Below are 22,790 nucleotides of genomic sequence, written 5' to 3'. Positions count from 1 at the left end.
CAAACCGTCAGAGACCCCGACTCTTAGCTCCTACTGGGGGGCCTAGAAGGTTGCCAAGCTCCCTGTGCTCGTTTTATTGAAAGACCGTGTCTCATGCCCCTGCCTGACCGCACGATCTGCCTGGACAGGTCCTCAGGGTGCAGCCTGAGGGGTGGTTGTCTCCACTTCGTCCTGGAAACACCCCTGGACGACACCTCCCAGCCTCCACGTAGGTCTGAGGGGAGGCAGCTGTCAAAAGGCGTGGCATGTGAGCGGGAGACACTGGGCCACGTCCGGTCCGGTGCTGAGGCGTTGGTTAGACTTACCTCCTCCAGGCTGCCTCCCCTGACCTGCCGCTGGAACGCTCATGGTAGCTGGCAGCCAGCTCTGACCAGCCCTGTGTCCCCAGGGGTGGACGGGATGTAGGTCCTCAGTGACCACAAGGAGTGGGACTGGGTGAATTTTTTGGTCTGAGACTGAGAGGGAAGTGAGGGAGCAGGAGAGAGACAGAGAGGCTGGGGGCTCTGTTGTCTGAGGCTCTGTGTTCCCAGGACCTGCAGCTTAGCCTGCCCCCGACTATCCTAACAATCGACTTCGGAGATGCCCACTACCCCCTTTTTAAAGCAGAGGGAACCGCAGCACAGAGGGTTAGAAGGAACTCACTCGCTCACAGCTGGGGCTCACCTTCGATCCATCCAAGGCTCACACTTGCCCTGTGGGTCACAGTCACTCACCCGGCCACCCCTGCCCCCCACCAAGCAGGAAACCTGGTCACATGACATCTGTTCTTGCCGACGGGAATGGGGGCATGGCGACGAAAGCTGGTGCAAACAGATGTGACCCGGAGCCTCTCAGTCTCTCTGGGCCCTGCCCCCATCCCATGGTCAAGAGAGCACAGAGGACAGCCAGGACCGGGGGCCCTCGTGGTGACCGAGGCAATGAGAAGTCTCCCCAAAGAAAAAGTCACACGCAGCAGGACCTCACTGTCACAACAAAAGCCAGAGAGGCCATCCGATGACGCTGGGGCTGGCTTCTCCGTGTCATCCCACTTCTCCCCGACTGTGACCTGGGCCGAATGGACCCCACGCCCACGTCAAGGGCGGACAGTGGTTTCAGGCCGATCTGGGCAGTCACTCCCATTCATTCCCCTTCCACAGCTACTATTTCAAGGATGAGGGCGAGACCCAGATCTAAGCCAATCAGCACATGGCCATTTCTCTGGTCAGAACAATCAGCCCCTGGTGAGTCCAGCGGAATGAAGCATAGGGCTTTTTTGCCAATGACTGGAAGAGGTCTCTCTCCACCTGGACGAGACTGAGGAAATGTGTCAAGAGGAGCTGCTGGAAACCACCATGAAACCACAAGGGAAGCCAGCCTGAAGACGAGGCCAGTGCATGAAGGGAGAGCCAGCAGACCACGGGGAGGCAGAGCTGTGGTTCTGACGTGCCGTGTGTCTGGATCAAGCCCACCCTGATGCCTGCACCCTGCCAGACATTCAAAAACTGTCCATGTTTCTACATGGCTGCTTTTCCTACCTGCAACACGAAGTGTGCTTACTGATATAAGTGGTTGCTTAAAATGAATTATTTATTCTTTGTGTACCCCGGCGTCAGGAAGTGTGGGACATTCAGACACGCCAGGACATTTGCGACCAGTAGCAAAGAACATTAAAATAAAAAGGGTGGTGGAAAAGGTCCCAGAGAGGAGAGACTGGGGGAACTCTATGTGTACACAAAGCTTCAGATCAGCCTTAGGAGACTCCTTCAAGTTTAACTGCAAAAAATAACTATGTAAAGAGACTCAGATGCGCAACTTATTGAATCCGGTTAAGTATTTAAACCTGAATATCAAGCCTGTTGTTACCCGCTCCCCTGCCCTCTCCCACAAGCACTGAAACCGACTTTGACAGCACACCTGGTACCTGTATCTTTTTCATCTGATGACTGTTTAAGATGACATTGGTCTCCCTTCATGAAAAGTTTTATTAAAAAAAAAAATTTAACAGACCACTATGAGAAACTTTGGTATCCAAAGCGGTTACTCTTATTGCTAACTCTGAAAAAAAATTTTTTTCCTCTCACGAACTTGCCAACTTCTACCGCTTATTAGCCTGGGGCGAGGGGGCTTCCAGTACGGTTTAGGGAGACTGCAGGGGGGCTGGGATGCGGAAGGACGACGGAGGGTCCCCCTCTAGCTCTTCCCCATAGAGGAAACTCACAGACAACCTACGTCTGGACTAGACCGAGGGTGTGTGTGACAAGGCGAGAAACGTCCCCACGCTCTTATCAAGTCCTGCACGCCTGTCCCCAACTTTACTATCGGAACGGAGACCGACCGGAGGCTCTAACGCTCCATCTCAGCGCTTACAATTCACTGAGCGCTTGGTCTGCAACCCTGACGCGCTCCGTTCCTGGAACTCCCGTGAGTTACCAGCCGCAGCCAACCTTGCAACGTTCCCAACTACACTGGGCACGGAGGAACTTGCCTTCCGGCTCGGTGGTGTGGACGCCGGGCCGGGAAGGAGCGCGTGGGAACCAAGACCCCCACAATTCCTAAGAGCCGCGGGGCTGCGCCACCCTGGGTCCCCACTATGAGAACTCCCGGAGCCGACGGCCCGTGCTAAAGACCCCGCCCACCTGGTGTAGACTGGGGCGCCTCAAGCGTCTTAGGTGTGGATCCTCAGGTGCCGCGTGAGGTTGGTGTTCCGGCTGAAGGTTTTCCCGCACTCGCCGCACCTGTAGGGCTTCTCCCCGGTGTGGATCCTCTGGTGCACCGTGAGCGAGGAGTTCTTGATGAAGGCCTTGCCGCACTGCGCGCACCGGTACGGCTTCTCGCCCGTGTGGATGCGCTGGTGCTCGATGAGGTAGGCGCTCTGGCTGAAGGCCTTCCCGCACTCGCCGCACGCGTAGGGCTTCTCGCCGGTGTGGCCCATCTGGTGCACCAGCAGGGACGAGCGGCCGGTGAAGTGCTTCTTGCAGATGTAGCAGGCGTACGGCTTCTCGCCGGTGTGGATGCGCTGGTGCTGCGTCAGCGCGGAGTTCTTGCTAAAGGCCTTGCCGCACTGGCCGCACTCGAAAGGCTTCACGCCGATGTGCAGCCTCTGGTGCTGGATCAGGTAGGCGCTCTGGCTGAAGGCCTTGCCGCACTCGCCGCACGCGTACGGCTTCTCGCCCGTGTGGTTGCGCCGGTGCAGCGTCAGCGACGAGCTCTTGTTGAAGGCGCGGCCGCAGTCCCCGCATGCGTACGGCCTCTCGCCCGTGTGCGTGCGCTGGTGCTCCGTCAGGTGCATGTTCTGGCTGAAGGCGCGCCCGCACTCGCCGCACACGTACGGCTTCTCGCCCGTGTGCGTGCGCTGGTGCACGATCAGGTGCATGTTCTGGCGGAAGGCCTTGCCGCACTCGCCGCACGCGTACGGCTTCTCGCCCGTGTGGACCCGCTCGTGCTGGGCGAGGGAGGAGGTCTTCCGGAAGGCTTTCCCGCACACGCCGCACGCGTACGGCTTCTCGCCGGTGTGCGTGCGCTGGTGCACGACGAGGTTCATGCTCTGGCTGAAGGCGCGGCCGCAGTCCCCGCACGCGTACGGCTTCTCGCCCGTGTGGACCCGCTGGTGGATGGTCAGCGACGACCGTTCCAGAAAGTGCTTCCCACACACGTCACACTGGAAGGGCTTCTCCCCGGTGTGAATGCGCTGGTGTTTCACCAGGGACGAGCTGCGGCCGAAAGCCTTGCCACACTCGCTGCAGTCGTAGGATTTCTTCTCCACGTCCGGCCTGGAGGGTTTACCAAGGTCCGAGTTACCTGCGAGGTTCTTGCCCCGCATGGCAAACGGGTGGATCCCTGCTTCTCTCGGACCCCCCGACCTGGGTGGCGCCGGGGTGGGGCTCTGGTTAACGAACGCCTGCAATTCACGACATTCGGGGGCCGACTCCCGGGAGATTTCCAGCCGCCCCGGGCAGGTCCTAGCGCTTCCCCGCCGCGACTCCAACGTGTCACCCTGCGTCCGCGCTCCGTCCACGGCCGAACCCCAGGCCCCGGATGGTCTGTCTTCCGAAATCTCCTCCTTCAGGTCCGGTTCTTTCATTTCAGGTCTCATTTCCAGGTCTGGCGGGGGAGGAGGAGGAGGAGGAGGAGGAGGAGGAGAAGAAATGCACGCGGTTAACGCTGGGTGGAAGTAATTTCCCAAGCGGGAGTGGGTAAACGACAGGGCACGGATGGAGAAGCTAAGAGCAAAGCAGTGCGCTGACAACACACGTGGTTTAAGAAGGCAGAACCAACCTAGGAGGTGAGCAGAGAACTAGAAATGTCCCTTTCGGAGCTCGGAGGAGACACACAAGTTGGGCTGGGAGGGGGCGGGTCAGAAAGGCTCTCGCAAACCTGAGGAGTTTCGGCAATGGATTCCTCCCCTCCAGGGTCCATCCTGAATATCCCCAACCAGTCATGCTTCTCAGAGCATCGGTTTTGTATTAGAAATGATACAAATAGAGCTGATGTTTATGGCGTGTGCAGGTTACCCCGTCTAACCGGCCCCCTGCCCAGCTCCATCCCGCCCTCCCCTGCCCCGTAGGCCTCACTCCCCTCCTCCACTGCCCAGTCGTGGAGCGCAGGTGTCCCCGTGGGGCTGGCTCCAGACCTCTCCTCTTTGCACATCCATCCCTCCCTGGTCATCAAGCGGAGTCTCCAATCCCCTCCCACGTGTATCCAGTTCATTTCTATTTACAGTCTGAGTTCCGGACTCTGTATCGTGGACCTAATGGTTTCATTCCCAACACTTAAAAGTTGTGAGATCTTACACAAAAATGTCACGAAAAGTGTGACGATATGACCACACAAAGCCTTTACTCCTGTGAGGCGATAAAACGCAGGAGCGGAGCAGCAGCTGTTTCCGACCCCTCATTGAAACCCCACCTGGCCCCACCGACACTTGAGTTTGAGATCCCCTCCCCTCAGTCATGTCATGCCTTCATGGCCCCGCCAAGGGAGTCTGGACTTCAGTATCTTCTATATAGTGATGCCTCCCAAATGTATGCCCCCCACCCAGACCTGCTGAGTTCTGCTGAGGACTATTCAGAAGCCTCCTGTGTCCCTCTTGGGTATGGCAAACCCATTTAACGGGAAACTTGTGATTTTGGAACCCTCACCCCCACCCCAAATGATAAAAAAAGAAAGAAAGGCTCATCAAAGAGACGTAGCAACATAGTCAGACACAGAAGGACACTCATATGAGGTCCCCAGAGGAGTCAAATTCACAGAGACAGAAAGTAGATGGTGGGTCCCAGGGGCTGGGGGAGGAGGGAACGGAGAGTGTTTACTGGGGACCAGGTTGGGGAAGATGAAAAGGGCTCTGGAGATGGATGGTGGTGATGGTTGCACAACAATATGAACTCAATACCACTGAACTGTACACCTAAAAAAGGGCTAAAATGGTAAATTTTGTGTTATATGTATTTTACCATAATTTTAAAAAGTGTTTTAAAAATAAAAAAGATTTAGCAGTCATTCTTGATTCGCCCCTTCCCTCCCATCATCCAGGCTGTTGAGTGCCACTGGATGGGCAAAGCAGCTTGAGCCAGACCAAATCTCTCCACCAACACAGCCAACCATCGAGTCAGGCACCGCGGATTTCCTGCCTACACCCTCTGCCCTCTACAAGGCGCTGTCCACTCAGTGGTGGGGATCTTCTCAGGCAGGCCAAGCCCTCCAGCATCTCCCCAGCGCACTGAGAATCAGGGCCAAGACCTTCCCTCCTGGGCCCTTGGACAGACAGAGCCAGCCTGGATCCTGCCGACCACGCCCGACTGACTCACCTTCCTTTTCCTCAGGCACACTTGCCCTGCGGCTCCCTTTTTACCCCCTTGTCTGTGCTGAGCTCTTCCTGCCTTGGGCCTTTGCACCTGCTGGCTCCTTGATACTCCTTGCATGCTCATCCTCAGGCCTCACTTAGCATTTATCCTTCATCCTACGGTGGAAAGGAAGATCTCTCTTGCTATCCTCTTGCCTGCTTCCCAGTGAGCGTTTGTTATGGCCCGTGGCAACTTGTCTTTGTCCCTTGATCTGTTTACTACCAGCCCCTGCCCCCCAGTGGAAAGTGAGCTCCAGGAAGCCAAGACCCTGGCCTGTGCCTGGTTAGTTACAGTACCTGGCACACAGAAGGTAACAGGTAAACATGCACTGCACACCTGCAATGTGCCCAGTACGGGGCTGAGCAATTGGCACAGATCATTCTGTGTGGTCCCCACAACCATGTAGCTTTGTTTGAGATTATACCCATTTTACAGACAAGGAAACTGAAGCTCTGAGAATGAAGTCACATACTCAAGGTCACACAGCATACTAGAAGCAGAGCTGAGATTGAAGCCTATGACCACAGAGCCACGGGCCCTGGTCAGTCACTGTTTTGCTGTGTTTTTATGCTTTCCCATTCCAGAGCAAAGGATTTGAGAAATACTTGAGAGTGATCCTGGCTTAGTGACCCTGGGGTGTGGTGTGACGCCCAGATGTTAGGGCAGATGGAGGCATGGGGCATGAAGGCCCCGTGGCATGGGTGGGGGTAACTTCTCAGTAGGAAGAGGAAAGGAAGGCTGATGGTGGGTTTGGTTTGGGGTGAATGGGGTCTGAGATGTGCTGGGGACATACACTGGCCTGAGCCTGCAGAGATGGGAGGCAGCGGAGTCTCAGTTGTGAATACAGTTGGAAGTCTTCTGGAATAAATATGAGAGCTGGAGGGAGCATGCCAGCAAAATCTCAGAGTTAAGGGGCAGTTAAAAGGGGGCGGCCAAAGAAAAAAAAAAAAAAAAAAAAAAAAGGGGGCGGCCTCCCTTTCAGTGATTAAAACCCTTCAGGAGATGTGGCAACATGGATGGACCTAGAGAATATCATATTTAGTGAAGTAAGACAGAGAAAGACAAATATCATATGAAATCACTTATATATGGAATCTAAAAAATAATACAAATGAATCTGTATAAAACAGACAGACAGACACAGAAAACAAACATATGATTACCAAAGGGGAAAGGGGGGGAGGGATAAATAGGAGATTGGGATTAACAGATACACACTACTATACATAAGCTAGATAAGCAACAAGGATATATTATATAGCACAGGGAACTACATTCAATACCTTGTAATAACCTATAATAGAAAATAATCTAAAAACATATACATGTGTACATAACTGAATCACTTTGCTGTACACCTGAAACTAACACACTATTGTAAATCAACTCTACTTCAGTTAAAAAAAAAAACACAGGGCTTCCCTGGTGGCGCAATGGTTGGGAATCTGCCTGCCAATGCAGGGGACACGGGTTTGGGCCCTGGTCCGGGAGGATCCCACATACTGCGGAGCATCTAAGCCCGTGAGCCACAACTACTGAGCCCGCGTGCCGCATCTACTGAAGCCCGTGTGCTCTACAGCCCGTGCTCCACAACAGGAGAGGCCACCGCGGTGAGAAGCCCGCGCACTGCAACGAAGAGTATCGCCCCCCCCACCTCGCTGCAACTACAGAAAGCCCGCACACAGCAACAAAGACCCAACACAGCCAAAAATAATAAATAAACTTATTAAAAAAAAAAAAAACACAAACACCCTTCAGGAGAGATAATTTGCAAAAAAGCAAACATCAGCTCTTACTCGTGAAAAGCTATGCAAACACAGCTCAATATCAGCCAAATTAAAAGGACCCTGCCCTATGGCTTTTCACCAATCAGATCGGCAAGGAGCAAAGCATTTGATGATGTGTGGCTGGTGACAGTGTGTGGACATGGGCCTTCTTGCCCACGGTTAAGGGAAATGTTAACAGAACAATGTCTGCAGAGGCCATTTTGGCAACAAGCTACAAATATCCAAAATGTTATTCATTCCTTTTGGTCTAAATGTGGATTTTTTTTTCATGGTACTAGATTTCTTGTCCTTTATAGTTTCTTTTCCCATATTATGTATTTCCACAATTGCTTCTGATCACAAAGTAATTCACACTTGTTATTAAAACATCAAACATCAAAAAATAACACAAAATGGAAGTCTCCTGCAATCTCACCATCTAACAGTTTGATGTATATTTTTAGAATTTTTTCTCAGTGCATACTTTAAGAAAAATACGCACAACACACCCTGTATGCACACACACATATGAACACACACTGTTGTTGTTGTTTTTCTAAAATGTGGCCAAGATAGAGTAACAAAGATAAGATTTCCCTCCAGCCTCCAGCCTAAAGCAATGGGAGGAAGAGAGGACAAAATATATAAAGCAAAGGTTTTCAAGACACTGGACATCAGGCAACAAAGTGCAGTGATTCCTGAGACAAAGGACTCAAAAGAGGCAGGCCCTACGACCACCCAACTTACAGGAAAGTTCGCAGGCCACAGCACAGAAGGGGAAACTGAGGCGAAGCCCGGCAGGCTCCCTGAGTTGAGGAGATGGAATTGAGAGACGGAGGCAGGCGGAGTTGACAGGACAGAGCACTGGACAGGAAAGTGTGGTGAGTGGGCTCTGGAGACAGGCAAGGTCCTCCCTCCAGGACTTGAGTTACTGATCAGAACACTCATATACAGAAACTACCCAAGGCTGGAGAAAAACCACCCGAGAGGAATTGAAAACAGAACCCAGAGCCGACGCAGGGCTGGGAACAGTGCCGCCTCACACCAGCCGTGTAACTCGCACCATATAATTCATGGGGCGTTGGGCAAAACACTCAGAAGGGTCTTGTGGAGATTATGTCGTCCTAGACTGAACACAAGCCACAAAGGCAAAAATGAAAGCAGGTCAAATGACGTGGTGTTGGTGTCAAGACAGACAAATAGAGGGATGAAACAGAACAGAGTCCAGAATTAAACCCACACATACATGGACAGCTGATTTTTGACAAAAGTGCAAAGGCAATTCAGTGGAGAAAATTCAGTGGAAATTTTTCAGTGGAAAAATTCAGTCTTTTCAACACATGGAGGAACAACAGGACATCTATTTGACAAAAAAAAGTGAACTCAAATTAACATTTTGCGTCATTAGAAAAATTAACTCTAAGGGGATCATAGAACAAAATATGAAACCTAAAACTATACAACATACAGAAGAAAACCTTTGTGGCCTTGAGATAGGCAAAGATTTCTAAAATCTGACACCAAAAGCATGATCCCTAAGGAAAATAATTTATCAATTGGACTTCAAATTAAAAACTTCTCTTCAAACAAATGGTGCTGGGGAACCTGGATAGCCACATTCAAAGGAGTGACATTAGACCCCTTTTTAACATCATTCACAAAAATTAACTCAAAGTGAACCAAAGATGTACATGAAGAGCTACAACTGTTAAACTCTTAGAAGAAAACACAGGAGTAAATTTTCATGGCCTTGGTTGGGCAATGGTTTCTGAGATACGAAACCAAAAGCACAAGCAACAACAACAAAATAAATAAACGGAACACATCAAAATTAAAAATGTTTGTGTTTCAAATGATGCCATCAAAAAAGAGAAAAGTCTACCCACAGAATGAGACAAAATATTTGCAAAGCATCTACCTGATAAAGGACTTATGTCAATAATAATAATAATAAACATATAAAGAACTCTCAAAACTCAATAATAAGGAAACGAACAACCCAACTAAATAAAACAGGCAAAAGACTTGAACAGATATTTCACTGAAGAGAATATACATGTGGCAGAAAAGCACATGGAAAGATTCTCACTATCAAATGAAAACTACGATATGATAAGACTACACACCAACGAGAATGGCTGAAATGAAAAAGACTGAGCATACTGAGATTTGGCAAGCACATGGAGCAGCTGAAACTCCCACTCACTGCTGGTGGAAATGTCAAATGTTACAACTGCTTTGGAAAAAAGTCTGGAGTTTCTTAAAAAGTTAGATATACACCTCATATCTGATCCAACCATTCTACTCACCGGTGTTTACTCAAGAGAAAGGAAAGCATATACCTACAGAAAAACTTGTACACGCACGCTCACAGCAGCTTTATTTGTAATAGTCCAGAATTGGAAACAACCCAAATGTTCATCAACAAGTGAATGGATAAACAAATTGTGGTCTATCCATAGGCAGAATGGTATTCAGCAATAAAAAGATGTGAACTATTAATACATACAACAACATGGGTGAACCTCAAAATCATCATGCCGAGTGAAAGAAGTCAGACCAAAAAGAGATTACATGCTGTATGATTCCATGTATATAAAATTCTAGAATATGCAAATTAAACCACAGTGACATAAGGCAGACCATTGGTTGCCTGGGGATGGAGGGTGGGTACGGGTAGGGGAGGGAGATATTGCCAAGGGGCATAAGAAACTCTTCGGGGTAATGGATATGTTCATTATCTGGATCATGGTGATGGTTTCCTGCATGTGTACAGATGTTGAAATACATTGAATTATTCTTTAAATATGTGCAGTTAATTATAGGTCAATTATACTTCCACAAAAGCTGTTGAAGAAATGGGACCATGCTCTAGTTCTGAAAGTTAGTGTTTCAACAACACATCAAGGGACATCATTCCATGTCAGCGCCTACAAAGAGGGCTCATCTTTGAAAAGCATGGTTTCCATCATATGGCTACACCTTGATATGTCAGTCAGTCTTGTACAGGTGGGCATTTAGGTCATTGCTATTTTTCTTCCTATGGAAAACTTTGTACACTTATAGAAAGATTTCTAAAGGATAGGTCCCTAAAAATGGAATAGTTCAAAATTTGGCTGATAATGCCAAACTGTCCTCCAAAAGAGTTGTCCCAACATTACACTCCTAAAAGGACAGAGTCCCCTTCCCTATACCTTCATAATACAGGCTATTATTCTTTTTCATTTCTGTGTACCTCATGAGCAAAAACTGTATTTCTTTGACTCTGTATTTCTTTGACTATTAGTAAGATTTAAAAATCTTTTATAAAGCGTGATTCCATGTATTTCCACATTTATGAACTGCCAGCTATAAGTCTGGCCATCATTCAGTCTTTTTCTATTTATTCCTAGGAGCTCTTTACATAATTATAATCCTTTGACTGTTATCCATGTGGTAAATATTATTCCCCATTTCATCATCTGTCAACTTTAGTTTTAGCTTTGAGTGATTTAAACTTTCTATGTAGTCAAATCTGTCAATATTTTTTCTTATCTCTCTGTAGTCCTCACGTGACAGGCTGATGGTATGTCACTCAGCGAAGCTGCCCCTTACCCAGCGAGACCAGGTTCTGGAGGTTCTCTAGCATCACATCTCTGTACAGGTCCTTCTGGGCAGGTTCCAGCTGCTGCCACTCCTCCTGGGTGAAGTCCACAGTCACATCCCTGAACGTCACTGACTCCTGTAAGAGGAAACCCACAACCACTCACCGCAGGGCCCTCCTTACAGAGGTCTGGAAGAATGGCCAGAAAAGCCAAGAGGATTTAGGGAAGGCACACAGGATGTATCTGAAGTGATTTCAACAAGGACCAGCCACTCAGTTATCTTGGTGCCTCATTATTTGGGGATGGTCCTCTGACAGAGAAATAAAACAAATATGAGGCTGTTTAGAGCAGAAAGTCACAGATTTGAGAGACAGAGAAGGAATCAAAGGCAAAATGATCATAACCCAGTGAATCAACACATTCATTAGAAGCCCAGCAAAGGCAGAAACCCAGATGGAACCCAGTAGTTCACCAAAGATTCCTGAGCCCCTACAAAGCTGCAGGCACTGAGCAAGGTGCTGGGATACAGACACAGAAGGTTTAAGAACTAGTTCCTCAAAGGAGGGGCAGACGAAAACACTGGTAACTGACCCACAATCTGGTCAATACTGTCATGAAGGTATGAACAAAATTCTCCAGGCGCCTGAGCAACGGCAGCTTTAGGGGGCGTCCGGGAGGACTTCAGAAAGGTGACACTGAGTGTAGGCTGGGGGAAGGATCAGTGGTCAGGTCCTTGGGGGTAGATTCCGGAGGGAGGAAGAGCTTGGGTCAAGATATGAGGCTTAAAAGGCAGATGAGACCATTGAGGAATCGTGAGAAGTTCATGTGGTGGAAGCATAAGAGCCTTTCCAGCTGATGCCGCAAGCCCTGGGGATGAAATGAATGTGGCTTAGCAGGGAGATGATGATGATGATGGTGATGGTGGTGGTGGTGGTGGTGGTGGTGACGATGGTTGTGGTGATGATGACGGTGATGACGGTGATGACAGTGGTGATGGTGATGGTGATGGTGGTGATGGTGATGGTGGTGGTGGTGACGATGATGGTGATGACAATTATGTTGTCAATTGTAGGTCACAACACCTATCCCTTCATAGGCAGTTGCTATGTACCAGGTACTATTCTAAGGATTTGTTATAGGTTGAGTTATGCTTCCTCTCCTCCAAATCCATGTGTTGAAGTCCTACTCCCAGCACCTCAGAATGGGACCTTATTTGGAAATAGGGCCACTGGTTAAGATGAGGTCATACTGGAGTAGGTGGGCCCTAATCCAATATGACTGGTGTCCTTATAAATAGAGGAAATTTGGACACAGAGAAATGCACACATGGAAAATACCATGTGAAAACAAGCCAAGAACTAATGGGAGCTGAGAGAGAGGCTTGAAATTGATTTTCTCTAGACCCTTCAGAAGGAACATGGCCCAGACAACACCTTGATTTTTGACTTCCAGCCTCCAGAACTGTGAGAAAATATATTTCTGCTGTTTAAGCCTGTCTGTGGTACTTTGTTATGGCAGCCCTAGCAAACCAATACATCCGTCTTGCTCTCTACTATTTCCCCAGTGTTTAGTACAATGCCTGGCATATAGTAGGCACTCAATGAATAGTTCTTGAATGAATAAATGGGTCAGTAAGGATGGTGTGAGGATTAAATGAGTTATCCATGTTTGACACTCAGAACAGTGCACAGCATACAGTAGGTGCTTAATTACCATCAGCTACTGTTACTGCCCCCCACATCCACAGGTCCTTGGCTCTCCCCAGTGCTCTGAGCCCCCGACACGAGAACCGTGAACACTGGCTCACCCTCCCTGAGAGGAGGCCTCACCTCCTGGCCAGTCCTATCATGGTCCCCATGTGCCCGCCCAGGGGCTTTGGGCTCAAGCTGGCCTCCTCTACCTCGTGGGTCACAACTGTTTGATGAGGAAGCAGTACAAGGCAGTGGTTGAGAGTGTGGGCTCAGGAGCCTGGAAGCCTGCAATGAAATCCTGGCCCTACCCTCAATGGCTGTCTTTTCCTTGGGCAAGTGCCTTAACCTCTCTGAACTTCATTTGTTCATAATAACAATGTCCCCCTCTGTAGATGTCATGGGGGTTGAATGGGGTAATGCATATATGGTACCAGCACAGTGTCTGGTATGGCTGGAGTAAGTTCTCGATGAATGTCAACTATTACATTTGATTGATTTTGACATTTCATATGCATCTTATATATATACTTATTAGTAGTAGTAGTTATTATTATTTAATATTTATTTATTTATTTATTTTGGCCAGGCCGGGCCTAGTCATGGCATGCAGGATCTTCGTTGCAGTATGTTTAGTTGAGGCATGCAGGATCTTTAGTTGTGGCATGCAGACTCTTAGTTGCGGCATGCGTGTAGGATCTAGTTCCCCAGTAGTAGTTATTATTATATGATATTATTATTTGATTCTTTGGCCCATACATCCTTTGGCCAGTCCTGCTAATAATTCCTTTTTAAAAAAAAAGCCACCTTATTGAGGTATGATTGACATATAAAAGCTATACATATTTAATTAATACCACTTGATTAAGTTTGGAAAGTATGCACCCATGAAACATTATCACAATCGAGGCCATAAGCTATCCATCACCTCCAAAAGTTTCCTGCTGCCCCCTCTATCTTTTTATTTATTTTAATTTTTAAAAATATAGTAGTTCCTTCAGAGAGTCTTCTCTAAGTATGCCCCACATCAGTGAACTCACTCAATAAATAACATATTTACTGAGTAGGCTCCATGCACTGCTCTGGGGCTGGGCTGGGAGGGGTGCACTAAAAACAAAATGGACAGTCCTGGAAGTCTCAGAGCTGACAAAGGATGCTGAAGCGCAGACAGCAGGGGCCGCCCTCCTCTGGAGGGTTGGGAAGACTTCCCCAGCAGTATGGTTTAGCCCCAAATGCACTGAACCTGAGTGCTTTGTGTGTGCATGTCTGAGGTCACTCATTCTCGTGCATCATCTGTTTTGGTTTCCTGTCTAATGGCACAAACCAATTCGCCACAAGGAAAACCTCCCCAAATTCCAAAGAGCTGAAATCAGATAGGCTCTATTTTTTGAAAATCAGAATATATTTGCGCTAGATGTAATTAAGAAGAAAGCACTTAAATAAAAAATCCCAACCATACCAAAATAAAAATAACCAACAAGTCCTTCTAAATTAAGTAGGAAAAAGAAGAAATCAAGACGATAATCACAGACAAGTTAAAAATGAAGACATCATGGTGCAGTTGCTTTGGAAAATAGTCCGACAGTTCCTTAGACAGTTAAACAGAGTTATATTAGGACCCAGCAATTCCACTCCTAAGTATACACCCAAGAGAATTGAGAACACATGTTCAAACTAATGTTTGAACTGCAGCATTCCTGATAACCAAAAGTGGAAACAGCCCAAATGTCCATCAACCAATGACTGGATAAATAACATGTGATCTAACCATACAGTGGAATATTATTCAGTCATGAAAAGGAATGAAGCACTGACACATGCTAAAACATGGATGAATCTCAGAAAAATTATGCTAAAAGAACCCAGACACAAAAGACCATATATCATATGATTTCATTTATATGAAATGTCCAGAATAGGCAAATCCGGAGACAAAAAGTAAATGAGTGGTTGCCAGCGGTTGGGGGTCAAGAGAGGAAATGGGAGTGAGTGCCATTGGGTACACACTTCCATTTGGGATGATGAAATGTTCTAAAATTGACTGTGGTGATGGTTGCACAACTCTGAATATACAATAAGCCAATGAATTGTACACTCTGTGGTATGTGGGGTACATCTTAATACAGGCGTTAAATAAATAAAGGCATGACAAACCAAAACTCACAGGTAAGAGAAATGACACATTTAGACATCAAAATAAATTCTAGGTGGATTCAGAAGTTCACTGTTAATATCCAAACGATAAACGGAAAAAAAGGAAGAAAAACAGATGATGTGTGACCTGTGGATGGAGAAACCCTTTTATAGTTTAAAGACAATGGAAGACACCAGAGGAGGAGAGACAGACTCGATTTTAAAAATATGAAATGCTTTTGGACTTAAATATAAAATAAGAAACGAAAAGTAAAGCTGGGAAGTATATTTGCCACAAATATTTCCATACACACACACTTCTTTAAAATCTTCAAGAATACTAAGATTCCTGGAGACTGGTAAAGCACAAGATAGATCATTTAACCCCCTGCAGAAAAGGCTAATAAACATTTTCTAAAAATCAAACCTCACTAATATACATACAATGCTACTCGGAAAAGATTTTGTGACACCATTTGTCACCTATCATGCTCAAAGTTTATAGCATTTGTCACATATCCATTTATCATTTATATCCAACTTGCACAATAAATACCCGACAGCCATAAATAACTAGGGACAAATAAATATCAAACAATAGGGGAACCATTAAGTAAACCAGGTATGGCCCCAAGATAAAATTTCTATGGAGTCATTAAAATGGATGTTACCAAGGAGTTTTTAACAATGCAGAGAAATGCTCAGGATGAAATCTTCGATGAAAAAGCAGGATATAAAAATTGCTCAGCTGGGGTGATTCTTATTTTTGCAAAAAAACATGTATCCAGGGAGAGAAGGACACACAACATTCGAGGGTGGTTATTTCTAGGATGAGATCAAGGGTCATTCTGATCCTCTTCACTATGCTCTTCTGGATTTTCTAAGCTTTTTGTAATGATCATGGCATTTCCTTATTTATCAGGAATTTTCTTTTACTTTTACAGTAGATTATTTACAGCATTGAAAAATGAGTTTTTAAAAAGTCAAACTCACCAATACCAGATGGACATTTAGATACACTGATTATGCAGCCAAAACAAGTGATGTCTGTAGTTTTCAAAGGCTGGGGAAATCCTAATGATTAAAGTGGGATGGAAAAAAAAAATCTTCCAAGATAAAACTGGCAGAGCCAATACTGGGTCAATTTTTAAAAATAATCATCAGAGAAGGAAGCCAATAAATGAATATACAAATAATCCACACGGTTATCTCTGGGTAGAGGCACTATGGGTAAATTATATTCTTACCTACAGGTTACTGGATTTTCCCTATTTTCTATAAAGAACATTTATATATTTATTATGAAATATTTCTGGCATAAAAGCAAGCTTAGAGAAAAATTCAATACACAGCTATATACGTACCAGCCGTTAAAACATCATAACACATTACAGTGAGAGCCGGGGATGCCAGCCGTGTGCCCTCCCCATGGGCGCCCTCCCTCCCCCGAGGTAACTGCTGTCTGAAATGTGTGGGCCTTGTTCCAGCGAGCCTTGTACACATTTAAACCATCACTTTCCGGGTGCCCTCCTGCGTCTCCTGAGGGCCCCCAGGGCAGAACCAGTCACTCCCCAGCTGCCCTGTCCTCTTTGGTTGACCAAAGCCAATGTCAGGGACAGGCAAGAGAGAGGCTCCTGGGCCTGGAGGGGGCAGAGGGGACAGGAGTGTCACCCCTGAGCACTGCTGTCCTTCCTCAGGGTGGACAGAACCCCCAGGAGGTGGGGACGTGGGCCCTGGACGGGGCTGGGGGTCAGAGGGTCATCCCTCTGGAAAGGAGAGGGAGGCAACATGACTCACCAGGGCCTCATCAGTCAGCAGCTGGGCGGCCATCCCTCCACTGCCCACGGTGACCGGGAATGGCGGGCTCTGGTCAGGGGGGAGAAAGAGGGAGGCACGGTGAGAGACCAGGCCTAGGCCCACCTCACAATGCACACAGGACAGACACACACATGCCCACAGAGGGGCAGGAGACAGGGACACGCACACACGTTAACAGCGAACATTCAGGGTGCTTACCGCCTGCAAAGCCCTAGACCAACGCCTCTCACTTAATCCTCCTAACACCCCTGCAAGGTGGGCACTGTTTCCACCGACCCCATTTCACTATATAGTTTCACTTATATGTGGAATCTAAAATACAACACAAATGAGTTTATCTATGAAACAGAAACAGACTCACAGACATAGAGAACAGACTTGCTGTTGCCAAGGGAGAGGGGGTTGGGGGAGGGAAGGAGTGGGAGTTTGGGATTAGCAGATGCAAACTATTATATATAGAATGGATAAACAACAAGGTCCTCCTGTATAGCACAGGGAACTATATTCAATATCCTGTAATAAACCATAATAGAAAAGAATATGAAAAAGAATACATATATGTATAACTAAATTGCTTCGCTGTACAGCAGAAATTAACACAACATTGTAAATCAACTATATTTCAATAAAAAAAGAGTATTGTCAAATTAAACGTTGGTCCCTATAAACTTTAAACAGTGAAATTTCAAATTAAAAATCAATATAATTATTTAAAAAAAGAAGCCCTGCTGTACATCACAAAGGGTCACAAAGGTATGGGCTTGTGTCCCCATCACTTCACGTCTGCAAACCCCACAGCAGTGTGCCCGGCCTGCAGCGTGCCCGGCCCGCAGCAACCCCTCCGCAAAACCTCCTCCAGCTTAAAACTCTCCGGTGGCTTCCCACAGCCTTAGAAATCATCCCCAGTCTTCACCGCTGCCCACATGGCCCTTACAGTCTGTCCCGAGGGCCTTCCCCCTCCCACTCCACTCCCCTCTCAAACACTTGGCCCCAGGTACACTGGCCTTCGAATCTGCCGCTTCCTCTGCCAGAAATGCTCTTCCCCTGGCTGGCTCCTTCTCACTGGCAGCTCAAATGTCACCTCCATGGAGAAGTCTCCCACTCCCACGGCCCTGAGCTCAAGTAGCAACCAACGCCCACCCCTGCCATCTTCTTATAGCCCACATCATTGTTGACAACTGTCTCTTTAAAAAGTTTTCAAGTTCATCATCTGTCTTCCCTTCAGAAGAATGCAAGCCCCCGGGGAGCAGAGATGATCATTTTTGGATTGTGTTTCCAGCATCTAGGGTAACAGCCAGAGGTACCCAAACATAGAGCTGAGTGAATGAATAAGCCAACTTCTATCACTGGCAAAGACGCAAAGAAATGGGCCTCCCACACACAGCTGAAGGAACGGGAGTCACTCAACATTTCTGGAGAGTGAGCTGGCAAAACACGAACCCCATAACCCAGCAGCCTTGTTCCCGGGACTCTGCCCATAGCAACAAAAACTCCATGTAAAATGTTATATACGGAAAAAAGATGTTTATTATAGCACTGTTCCTAGAATCCAATCAAACCAACAAATACACAAAAAAACAGAAACAAAATGTAAGTATCCATCAGCAAAGAAATGTTGAATAAATGGCGGGGCATCCACTGTGTGAAATATCAGGTCTCCTTAGAAAACAGGAGTGGGTTCTGCATCTGCTGACATATATATTTGTGATGTCATAATGAGAAAAGCAAGTTACTTGGTTTTATACCTAACTTAAACCCCTCTGTATAAAAATGAACCAGCACATGTGGGTGTGTGTTTCTGTAGGTGTTTCTGAGCCTGGGAAAGGCCTGGGGAAGGCCATGGAATGATGGACACCAGATGGTGCCTCGTGGGGTTGGAGGGGGAATGGGAAGGGGGAGTTATTCATTTTTTTTCTTTATATTCCTTTGTTTCCCTGGGTGAGTGACTTCATATTAATGTCATAATTTTTTAAACAGAATTTAATTTTTTAAAGAGTATTCTTTCTAGACTGGCAATCTCCATGTGACTCCCATCCCTACACTGTGAGGTCAACAACACTGGCTTTGGCCGGACGTGGACATGATCAGAGCCGACTTACCCAGGAGGCACAGCGAGCCCAAGGCCCCTGATACCTGTAGGGGCCCACGAGAATGTCTTAATTTAAGATCATTTAAAAAAATAAAGGTGACTCTAATCCAGCCTGGATTATATTTGTCTTCATATCAGTGTAATCACAAACTATAATTTTTTTTTTTTCATGAAAAAAGGAGCCCATGAAGGCGACAAAGGCACAGAGGCCCTGGAAGTGACATGCTCTGGGCTGGTGACTGTTGAACCCATGTGGCCTGAAATCTATGTGGCTACAAAGCTGGTGGCTACTTCCCTCCTCTCCTTCCTTGAGTCTCCTGGCATTTCCTTCCTTCCATTGTTTCTAAGGGTAAGATTCCCATGGGGGAAAAAATCCTGCAACTCTGTGTCAGATGAGCCGAAAGGAAGAAAGGATTTCCCATTTGTCTGGTCATTAAGTGTGGGGTCTCTGGAACCCAGATACCTGGGTACAGAGTTGGGTCACTCACTTAAGTCTCTGAGCCTCGGTTTCCCCATGTATAAAATGGGGATGATGAGGTCCCTACCTTGGAGTTACTGGGAGGCTTATAAATGAAGTAGTCCCAGCAAAGTGCCCAGAACAGCACTTTGAGGGCCCAATACACATCCCCTGAACAAATCAACCCGGGTCAGGAGGAGGTAGGGGACTCTGACCCTCCTTTAAGAAGGTCCTGTGGAAGGCAAGAGAAGAAGCCTTAGCCCCACATCCTGTCACCCACACACTTCCTGCCCCCACAACCCTCCAGGGCCTTCTACGAGCCGGACAAGGCTCTGAGGGGCAGGAAGGAGCTGGGGAGTCTGGGGGCCCCAGGCCAGGAGACCTGCAGGACGAGAAGGGAGGTAGCTCTGCTAGGCCTGTCCAAGCGTTCACAGTCTTTCACACGTGCTTTTAGGAGGGTCGCACACAGATGCACTCGCATACAAACACCCAGAAAGGCCCAAAGACTGAGACACACAGGTGAACACACACACACAGAGAGGTAGAGACACTGACGGGGCGGACTTCGGGAGAGACACACCCCATGCTCACAGACACACTCACACCCAGGGACACAGCTACAGAGTGAAAGACGAGGCACAGGTGGACACCTGGATGACACCCTCACACAGAGACACCGTGGGCAGAAATAAAGGCAGACACACACACAACCAAGGATGTGGACGTGGCGGTCACCCAGAGATACACTGCCCCCACCCCAACAGGGAAGGCAAAGACTACACACAGGAGACTCCCACAGAGACCAAGACCGGTAGGCGCATGAGCGCGTGCGCACCCCCGCCCCGACTTACACTGATGCACACACACACAGATTCGCCTCCTTCCCCATCGCATCACTTTAGGTCAGTACCAGCCTCCTCCCTCCACTCCTCTCCCCAGCCCTCTCTCTGAGCCGGCACTCCCCTCACCTGGGCCCTCACACCTTCTCCCTCCAGGGCCCACCTTCCCCTCAGTCCACACGCCCTCTCCCGGCACGCACACCCTCCCCTCAGCCCTCACGCCCCTCACCTGGGCCCTCACACCTTCTCCCTCCAGGGCCCACCTTCCCCTCAGCCCACACGCCCTCTCCCGGCGCGCACACCCTCCTCTCCTCCCTCACGCCCCTCGCCTGGGCCCGCACACCCTCCCCTCAGCCCTCAGGCCCCTCGCCTGTGACCTCACGACCCCTCTCCTCAGTCAGCATGCCCCCTGCCGAGCCCGCCCCGCCCCGCCCCGCCCCGCCCCGCCCTGCCCTGCCCTGCCCGCGGCCGGACTCACCAGCGCGGGTCGGTCTGTACACTGACCCGAGCCCTACGGCCTCCAGGCCGCACTGCGCCTGCGCAGACGGGCGGACTACACTTCCCAGAAGCCCGCGCGCCTCCGCCTCCGCTCAGGCCTTCCCGCCCGCGGACCCGAATGGAGCCGAGCGGACCCGAACCTACCCGAGACCCGACCGCGCCCCTCCAGCTCCCAGAGGCCCCCGCGGCACCGGAACCGCGGCCGAAGGGGATGGGGGTGCTGGGGGAGTGGTATTGAGGGATGGGAGGGGAGGAGGGAGAGAGGAGATGGGGGGAAAGGGAAGGGGGAGAAGAGAGAGACGGGGGAGAGGTAGGAGGGGAGGGGGGATTGCTTAGGGAGGCCGGTGGGGGAGGGAGGAGGGAGAATTCCAGAAAGGGGGGGGGCGTGGGTGGAGGTGGAGAAAGGAGGCTGTGGCCCACCCTTCTGCAGACTTCTGGGCTGGACTGAGGGAGGATCCTGGGCAATTTTGTTGAGCGTGATAATCATGCTGAATTGTAGAAAATTTGTAAGGCATACAGAGATACAAACCAGAAAATAATAAGAAAAAAAAGTATTCACTTATTTTGAGTTTCTTACGTGCCAGCTCCTGTTTTGGGCGTTTTATGACTTACGAACATATCTAATTCTCACAACCATGCTACTTTCCAGGTGAGGACAGTGGTGCTGACAAAAGAGGTGGCACAAGGGGACAGTGGGGGAGCTGGGGTAGGAACCAGGGCTCCTGGCTGGGCCTGTTACACCATAAACCACAAAGCCAAGTCTGAAAGCATTTGCTGAATGTCTCAGTGGCCACAGAAATGTAAACAGCGGCTAGTCTTTTTTTTTTTTTTTTAATTGCAGTATAGTTGATTTACAATGTTGTGTTAGTTTCAGGTGTACAGCAAAGTGAATCAGTTATACATATACCTATATCCACTCTTCATTTAGATTCTTTTCCCATACAGGTTATTACAGACTATTGAGTAGAGTTCCGTGTGCTATACAGTAGGTCCTTGCTAGTTATATATTTTATATATAGTAGTGAAACAGAGGCTAGTCTTAAGGGGTGATTAATGACTTTAAATATTTTATTTGAGACAAATGTAGGTTCACCTGCAGTTGTAAAAAATACAGAAACCACCGAGAGAGATCCAGTGTACCCTTTATCTGGTTCCCCCAAGGGTGAAGTCTTGTGTTACCAAACCAGGTTCATTTGCCCAAGGCACAGCAAAAAGCCAAGGTTTGCAACAAAGAAAAGGTTTATTCAGAGGCAGCCCTGCGAGGAGATGGGAAAACATCTCAGATCCACCTCCCTGAGGTGAGGGGGGTGCGGTATTTATGGGTTAAAGAAGCAAGGTGATCTTAGGCATGGGAAAAGGTATTGGCGGTAGGGAAAAGGTGAGGTAATCTGTGTTCTGTGCAGGCAAATCTGAGTTACATGCTTCCTCATGGGATGCATTTCCCAAAATGGAGGCGCTTAGTATGATCTGAGGGAGGAGTTTTTGGCCCTCTGATGTCAAAAGTTTGTTCATCAGACACATCAGGACTTTCTAAAGGCCCAGGTGTAGGGTCAGTGGTCCCAACCACTCTTAACTGGCTTGAGCTTGAACTGGACACAGCTCAGTCCAAGTTCCTGGAAAACGACTTGGGCAAACATCTTACTGTATAGGCTACGTGTGGCTTGGAGCACATGCAAATCTTCTGTAGCAAAAATTATAGTTAAGCTTGATCAGTGAAGGCTGGTTACAAGTGGAGGTGGTTTTAACGAGCTGTAAGACAAGGTCAAGAATTTCTGTTAGGGGCTTCCCTGGTGGCGCAGTTGTTGAGAATCCGCCTGGCAATGCAGGGGACATGGGTTTGATCCCTGGCCCGGGAAGATCCCACATGCCACGGAGCAACAAGCCTGTGCGCTACAGCTACTGAGCTTCTACTCTAGAGCCCGCGAGCCACAACTACTGAGCCCACGTGCCATAACTACTGAAGCCCACGCGCCTAGAGCCCGTGCTCCGCAACAAGAGAAGCCACGGCAATGAGAAGCCAGTGCGCCGCAACTAGAGAAAGCCCATGCACAGCAACGAAGACACAACGCAGCCAAAAATAAATAAATAAAATAAATTTA

General features: G+C 48.3%; 1 protein-coding gene across 8 annotated transcripts in view; it reads right to left on the bottom strand.

Moving 5' to 3' along the window:
* ZNF470 (zinc finger protein 470) overlaps positions 1 to 22,790 on the bottom strand; it is a 45,558-nt gene that overhangs the window by 2,367 nt on the left and 20,401 nt on the right. For 2 of the 8 annotated variants that reach the window (XM_082436399.1, XM_082436392.1), the window contains 3 exons: positions 16,788 to 16,856; positions 11,180 to 11,306; positions 1,944 to 4,080 (listed from right to left, as the gene is read on the bottom strand). In XM_082436399.1, the coding sequence (XP_082292525.1) occupies positions 2,645 to 4,080; positions 11,180 to 11,306; positions 16,788 to 16,856 (1,632 nt within the window). In that variant the 3' untranslated portion in view covers positions 1,944 to 2,644. Of the gene's footprint in view, positions 1 to 1,943; positions 4,081 to 11,179; positions 11,307 to 16,787; positions 16,857 to 17,006; positions 20,177 to 20,205; positions 20,348 to 20,671; positions 20,940 to 22,790 lie in introns of those variants that run through there. The other 6 variants (XM_082436391.1, XM_082436394.1, XM_082436393.1 and 3 more) reach the window with 6 other exon arrangements.

Source organism: Balaenoptera physalus, assembly GCF_965194825.1.
Source record: "Balaenoptera physalus genome assembly, chromosome: 19".
Classification (NCBI taxonomy): domain Eukaryota; kingdom Metazoa; phylum Chordata; class Mammalia; order Artiodactyla; family Balaenopteridae; genus Balaenoptera; species Balaenoptera physalus.
This window is presented reverse-complemented; position numbering and strand designations above follow the sequence as displayed.